Source organism: Sinocyclocheilus anshuiensis, unplaced genomic scaffold, assembly GCF_001515605.1.
Source record: "Sinocyclocheilus anshuiensis isolate Anshui unplaced genomic scaffold, SAMN03320099.WGS_v1.1 scaffold218, whole genome shotgun sequence".
Lineage (NCBI taxonomy): Eukaryota > Metazoa > Chordata > Actinopteri > Cypriniformes > Cyprinidae > Sinocyclocheilus > Sinocyclocheilus anshuiensis.
The window spans coordinates 1,037,125-1,044,685 of record NW_015547665.1 but is presented as its reverse complement, the minus strand read 5'-3'; the positions used below and the strand labels follow the sequence as shown (position 1 = coordinate 1,044,685).

Sequence of the window (7,561 nt, the reverse complement as noted above, 5' to 3'; positions counted from 1 at the left end):
ACATACATACATACATACATACATACATATATATATATATATACAGTCAAACTAAAATTTATTCAGACACCTTCAACATTTCACACATTATTACAGTATATTTGCTATAGTTTAGAAAATGGTAATAAAATATGACAAAAACTCAGAGTTAAACTCTGTCAGAACAAATTAATCTTGATAATGTCAGATAACGCTTAAGCAAAACATGGTCAGGTCAAAGTGTCCGAATAATTTTTGGTCCCAAATTTTTATCAATTTTACTGGTAGTCCACTGTATGAAGAATTTTTGGGTATAATATGTCACAGTTTACTTTATTTTGCTATCCTCACTTACATAAATGTACTATAGCATCCTGCACCCACCAGTAAAAAAAATATCAAAAATTATATCTGGTGTCTAAATAAATTTTGGTTTGACTGTATATATTGACTGATAGCTCATACCATGCATCCAAGTTTCCTGACACCTTTACCTCAAACATTTTTGTTGCATCCATATGTGGACTACTTTTACCATAGGGAAATTCCACCAAAATTAGGATCTGTTATTTTCCAGTTCATGTCTGATACACTACTTACATTTTCCCCTTCTCCCACCCACTACCCCCATACATGTGTTTTAGCACTTTTAGCAGGTTCAGGCGTGCTGGAAATGTCAAGAGTCCCGGAACGCACACTGGCACACCCTTGTGCGTTCCATAACACACATGCCTGGCTTCTTTTCATCTACTTGAGACACTCCCAGGTTTATGGACTGGTAGAGTGAAGAGCCAAATCTGATAAAAAGCACTTTCACATTCAGTCACACTAAAATAAAGTCCAACGTACCTTTGTTTTGTCTCTGTTCTGCTTGTTCAGTAGATTTTTCTCAGCAGTGTTTTGTTTGAAGTCATCCGATCGCAAATCCAGCATGGATTGAGAGAAGCGGGCCATCATGTTAAGCGCATCAGGGCTATGGTCTCCAACACGACCAGAACCCGTTAACCTTCCATTAGGGAGTTTATCACTGCTGTCGGAGTCAGTACATTCATAGTATTCATCTGACGTTGTGGAATTCTCATCTTTATCCTTTAATGAATGTGCACAGGTCACAGCGGTGCTGTCAGCATCGTTGTCTCGAGTGTCCATGTTTGCATCTTTTGTCTGGTTTTCCTCCCTTCTGACTAAAGTGACCTCTGGGTCTTCAGAGCCTTCCGGTCTATTAACCACCAACTGAAGGGTGCGTGGCTTGGGCACAGGCATTTCTGAAGCCTGCTGCACCTCTGCTGGTTCAGGGTTGGACTCCTGCTCTTGTGGAGGAGGGCTGGGTTTGGGGTCTTGTTGCTGGATTGGAGGGCTTGGTGAATGGGATGTATTGGCCGGTATATCTTGATGGGCATTACTAGAGTTAGTCTCTGCCTGAGGTTGGGTGATTGATTGAACATTTGCATCTACAGCAGCTGTTTTAGACAATTCTTTTGTTTTAGGACGAGGACTTGCCTTATCTGGTAACGGTTCCTCAGGTGGGGCAGTGAAAGGGTCTTTAAAACGGATTGCTTGAGATGTTTCAAACATTTGAGAGCGCATTAAATGCACCTGCGCTGGCTTGCTTGTATCACGGATATTAATAAATCCAATAACATCACTGGGTGGGTCTGGCTCTGGCCAAGTGGGCAAGTAGGGAATGAGATCTGCCTTTAGCAGACCTACAAGTCCTGGGTGCTTTTGCGGTCCTTCCCTCGTTTCCCGTTGAGGCTTGGGAATCTGGACCATAGGATTCTTGGAGTTACTGTTCTTGGCACTAGCCTTGTCTGAAGAGGCTTTGCTTGCTGCATCTACATTAACCAATGCATATTTGGGGTTCATTAATTTTCTTGCAACAGTTACAGGAACAGGGGAAGGAACGGCAATTGGGACAGGGTCAGGCTCCGGAGGGTCTGCCAATGGGATCTTAGTTAGGTTGACCCCACGAGAGTTCAGGTATAGTTCACGGAACTGCTTGTCAAAAGTTTCAACGGCCTGTCCTGTCAGGACTGTAATGATATTGCGGTCCAAACGAGAAGCGGTCCATGTAAAACTAAAACATAAAGATGCCGTAAATCAGAAAAGTGGACAAACAAATAACATGCACATTTAAGCTAGCAACTCAAGATATCTTAGTATTGAGATACTGAGATGACTATTTTTCTTTCAGTTGTGTGACAATAGCTCAATCACTAGTTGTCTTGTTCTTGTTTTGTCTGTTCACACTTCCCTTTTCTTTTTGCATTCTGGCATTTCATGCCATATGGTTTATTAGGCCTGTCTTGTGATTTGATTATTGTTTGACTAGTCATTTTTTAACACCGCTTCTAGTTTGATTCTTTTGTTGCCTTGTTACTCCCTTGTAAATTTTTATCTTCTAATTTGCCATTGTGTATTTAATCCATTTCCATGTTCTCTATCAGGTGTTTGGGTGAGATTAGTGAAGTTTCTAGTTTACTTAAGACCTTTCCTGCTTTGAGTTTTGTTTATGGTTTTTGAGAGATGCGCTTCATTATTAAAAACGTTAACAATTTTTCCCACAACCAGTTGAACTTGCAATTCAAACTATATCACTCGGTATATATATTTACAGTCCAGTGAGACTGACTTGTCTTTAAGAAACACAGCTTTATGTATACAGTATGTACAATACATACACACATTAAAGTGCACAAAACAAACCTGTATGATCCAGACACTGCACGGTCTCCATCCACAAACATGAATTTCTGACTCAACGAGCCATGCACCTTCTGAGCAGAGTGTGTGTAGAATTCGGAACCACCGATGCATCTCACCCGCAGATGCTACAAACACAAATTGTTATTCATACACAAACACACTCAAACTACATCTTTTCTAATTTTAAGAACTCAAAACCGTCTACAGAACAGACATTAATACATGTGTCTTCAACTCACATTGAGGTGTCCTTTGTGCATGTTGGCTCTCTCACACATAAGTAGGAAGTGCTGTAAAGCTGCATAATCTATAATAATGTATATAGCTACTTTCTTTTTAAATCCAGCCTCTATTAGATCCTTAAAAATGTCAACGTCTGTGAAAACGTCCATTACCACAGCAATCATCTGCAAAAACACAAATGATTTTGTATTATTTCTCAGTATACAAATTACTATACACAACAGGTCATATTCCAATTCCAATTCTATTGTGAGCACAAAACAACTCCTACACACCGTAAATCTGTTGTACTGCACCTATTAAGCCCTACATCTCGTTATAAGCTCTCATTGTGTGAAATGTCTTTGGATAAAGGAATCTCTTTGATTGAGTATTTGAGTGAGTAAGTGTGTGTGTGTGTGTGTGTGTGAGAGAGTAAGTGTGTGTGTGTGTGTGTGTGTGTGTGTGTGTGTTAAAGAGAGGGGGAGGAAGAGAATTTCTGCAGGTATGTTACTGGCCGAACTTCTGGGTTCAAGCTTTAGCAAGTTCTAACAAGCCAAATGAGTCAGTTGGAAACCAGTAAGACTGTGAAACGTGATGATGAATATTTGCTCATTCAACATGTTTAGTCTATTTTCTACTAAACTCAATTAATTCCTAACATTTCCAGGTTATCTTTTTAAAAATTAATCAGCTTGTAGAAAAAGAGTTGTGTTGAATAGTGCGTGTTGACATACATAAGCATAGTAGCTGTTTTGCTTAGTTAGAGCTGTATCCACCTATTAGTTTAATATTCAGTATTTGCATTAGTAGCCTACTCAATCATCTCCATGATGCTGTCATTGATTATTGCTATTTATAAACATTACAATTTTAATTTATAAATGTCTAACATTCAGCATATTAAAGACAAATATTAAAGAGCCAAACCATAATTCTTTTTAGTAACTTAAAATAGTTTAATATTTTTGACCAAAAAGTGTTTTACACAGAGGAGAACTTTTTGAGGTCGACAAATAAATAACTATTTTTATTCTATAGTTATTTGTACTTATACGCAGTTCTGAATAAACTGTAATGAATCATTATATATTTATTCGTTTTACATAAGTTCAAAAATGTTTTCAAACAACGTTTCAATAAACACAAGAAACTACTAAAAGTTAAGAGTGTGTGAGCAGAAACCGCTTTCACATCAGGTAGCCATAGCAACCCATCGCTGCTTCAGCGTTTTCCAGCAGTTTTGGACGTCACCGCAAAAATAAGAGAACACTGACATTATTTAACAGTTTAGTTAAGTTTTACACATCACATAGATATCTCGTGGCTAAGATAGTTGACATTTGGCTTACTGCGCTAAAAGAAAATTGGGTTGTGTACAATATTGTGCACTGACAATTGCTGACAGAAATTACTTTTAAAAAATCGACCCTCTGAAAGTCACAGAATAGCCTACACAAAAGAACAGTTTGAGAGCGTTTTTAACGGTGTTTCTGTGGCGGACTGACCATACAATGCTTTTCAAGTTCCTCTAGTTTACCCACCTTCTGTGCTTGCGCTATGGCCTTTCTCACAACCTCTTTTATATGCGTCTGTCCGTCCACTGGCGGTTGCGTGTAGACATTGACGCGCGTCACTCCTCGGTAAGAATTGCAGTCTGGCCATCCGAGGTCTAGATTCGGTATGGAGATATCAGAGCGGTCCGGCCAGTACTGCAAAGACACCGCACCGTCCTCTCCCTCCGTTGTACCGTCTGGTTTTTGATGCTCAGAACCGGGTTTATACTCTTCTATGCTCCGACGCAACCGCTCGAGTTCGGGTTCCGACAGGAAAGGACGCAGCTCGTGCTCTTTCATATAGGCGTCAAACGCGTCGCGTCCTTTCGTAATAAGCGCTTCAAGCGCGAGCCGCTGATTCTCGCTGTAAAAAAACTCCGGTTTGGATTCATTTAGACGCCAGTTCACATGATTGTTATCAAGACACTGAACCTGAGAGAGAGCCATGGCGTTTCCACACACAATCCGAATTAGTCGATAGAAAGCGGATTCTTAGTTCTTCTTCTTATAATTTGTTCGTATTAGTTTATAAAGTTAAGGCCCACTATAATCCCAGAAAAGTAGCCTATATAAATTATTCGTAGTTTTTTTTCCTCTCAGTTAACTGCTAGAAAAAAAATCATCTTGCGATCGCGGTAAAAGCGTTTCCATGGTAAAGTGACACCAGGCGATTCAATCGATTTTTTTGTGTTGTCAAATAAAGCGGCTCAGCGATAACTTAAGCACCAAAAAGCACGTTTTTCCATAGAAATAAAGGAGATGTTTTTCTTAAAGATATAAAAGATGCCTCATGTTATTTGATCATGTTTCCCCGAGCAGAGTCCCAGTTAAATACAGGACGCAGTTGACCGCTGAGCAGGAGATCATCTTTCAGTTAACCAACAGGTAGAATAGAACAAAGCATCTCCACAGGCTCTAGCGAACAGACACACCTCAGTCACCTGACCAGGAGGGGCACTAACCCACCCACACACACACCCTCCAGACGCAGTTGCTTGTGTGGACCCTGAAGAGTGTGTAAAGGTGTGTGGTGCAGAGGTGGGCTGTTCCAACATTGCTTTTCCAAAACTGGTCATTGAGCTCATGCCCAGCGGTAATCAGGATCACTTTTTTTTTTTTAATTGTGTATATGTTTGAATTGTTAACATGTACTTTATGTTTTTATAGTCCATGTCGTGGTCTTTTTAGTGTAAATCATGCAATTGTCCATGTGTGTTCCAGGCCTCAGGGGGTTAATGATAGCTGTAATGATGGCCGCTTTAATGTCATCACTGACCTCCATCTTTAACAGCAGTAGCACCCTCTTCACCATGGACATCTGGAAGAAGTATAGAAGAGGTGCTAGCGAGAAGGAGCTGCTGCTGGTTGGCAGGTGTTAATGACTGTGTTTGTTTGCATTATTTGCACGGAACTGTTGCCTATTTGAAATCATCAATCATGACATGCATAAAGGTTACATGTTGTCTAAGATCCAATATCATGGTGTTTTTTTATGCAAAAGCAATTACATGAAAGAATGTAAGAATGATTTATAGCCTCAGAAATGCAATGCACAACCGCAGTATGAGCTAGACATATTGGGGTGGATTAATCATTTAGATTAGCTCATATTTATATCCTGTCATTGGGTTGAGATAAATTTAAATGGAAATAAAAAAACACAAATACTTTATATAACTAGACAATGGAAGAAGACCAGTAGCTAATGGGTTGCAATAGGATAGATTTCGTAGTAGAACTTAACTTTATTAACATATTGACTTTCATTTTCCATATTAAGAACTGTGGTTGAAAGTGAAGATGATCATAAAATCCATGTTGATTTGTCTTCCCAGGATAGTGACCGTTATTTTGGTGGTGATTAGTGTGGTTTGGATCCCAATTCTTCAGAGCGCTAACAGCGGTCAGCTGTATGTTTACATCCAGTCAGTAACCAGCTATCTGGCCCCTCCTGTTACTGCCATTTTTGTAATGGCTGTTTTCTGGAAAAGAACCAATGAGGCGGTAATGCACACACAAACGCATGCATACAACAAACAAACTCTGTCTGAGGTCTCACTTAGACTAAGCACATATTGACATACCAGCATTAACAGTCACATGCATCCGAAGAAACCTCTGCTCTCTCGTGAAGAAGGAATGTCTTGCTATTTTATTTGTAGCAGATTAGTGAGGGCGTGTGTATCTGCCTGTTTAAACACACAAAGAGTGTGTACATGTCTGAATGACAGCAAAAGAGAATGTAACTTTCACTAAGTGATTGAGAAGATAGATACCTGTATTTTACAGAAAATAGGTCACACCTTAATATAAGTCATTATATTGTTGTGTTGTTGAGTCATTATAAATTGTGTTTTTGAAAATGAAAAAAAAAAAACATTGATAAGTCACACCCGTGTGTAAGCTGCATTTTATTTGTACATTCAGTACAACTTTCCAGTTGAGTGTGACAGTGGTGTTCTATTCTGTTTATTAGTACAATAATGTTATAGTGGAAAGAAAATTTAAATAGATTCATAAAATATTATGGATAGAAGGATGGATCGATGGATGGATGGGTGGAAGGATGGACGGATGGATAAAAGATAGATCTGTTTCCTTGAGATATTTGCTGGGAATAAACGGGGTTTAGATTCTTAGAACAAGAGTAACATTGTGTGAGAGTGCATAAAATACAGAACAAGAAAAAAAGACCTTGTGATTCACTCATTTGATTCTGTGAAAAACCCTCCAAACCCGATGTGCTTTGACAAATATGAGTAGAATGAATGTTTTAGAAGGATTGCGGTGTACCAGGCTGATTATCTTGGATGTTTTACTGGATGTTTTTGTTTTACAAAACTGCAGTTTTGACTGCATTAGAGCTTCCGTATCCACCAACATATCTGATCACATTGTCTATAACTTAGCAAAATAATAGCTGTTAAAGCAGCACTATGTAACTTTTGGCGCTCTAGCGGTTAATAAACAGAACTGCACACACCCCGTGGAAGAACATTCCAGTTACATAGTGCTGCTTTAACCGGGCAGTTTAACAAACGAATGAAAACCTGTTGAACAAAACATTTAAGGACTTTAAAACTGAGAGGGTGGGATTT

General features: G+C 39.1%; 2 protein-coding genes across 6 annotated transcripts in view; one reads left to right on the top strand and one right to left on the bottom strand.

Moving 5' to 3' along the window:
- Window positions 1-5,435, bottom strand: part of LOC107702543 (protein FAM83G-like) — a 7,509-nt gene extending 2,074 nt beyond the window's left edge. For all 5 annotated transcript variants that reach the window (XR_001635772.1, XR_001635773.1, XM_016504891.1 and 2 more), the window contains exons 1-4: window positions 4,452-5,435; window positions 2,925-3,092; window positions 2,686-2,810; window positions 829-2,056 (exon numbers count right to left, since the gene is read on the bottom strand). Coding sequence is in view for 3 of the 5 variants with exons in the window: in XM_016504891.1 (XP_016360377.1) it covers window positions 829-2,056; window positions 2,686-2,810; window positions 2,925-3,092; window positions 4,452-4,910 (1,980 nt within the window). In the remaining 2 variants the exon portion in view is untranslated. The remainder of the gene's footprint in view (window positions 1-828; window positions 2,057-2,685; window positions 2,811-2,924; window positions 3,093-4,451) is intronic.
- slc5a10 (solute carrier family 5 member 10) overlaps window positions 1-7,561 on the top strand; it is a 30,800-nt gene that overhangs the window by 14,269 nt on the left and 8,970 nt on the right. Inside the window, exons 10-12 of the mRNA XM_016504895.1 lie at window positions 5,449-5,556; window positions 5,685-5,835; window positions 6,299-6,467. Coding sequence (XP_016360381.1) covers window positions 5,449-5,556; window positions 5,685-5,835; window positions 6,299-6,467 — 428 coding nt within the window. The remainder of the gene's footprint in view (window positions 1-5,448; window positions 5,557-5,684; window positions 5,836-6,298; window positions 6,468-7,561) is intronic.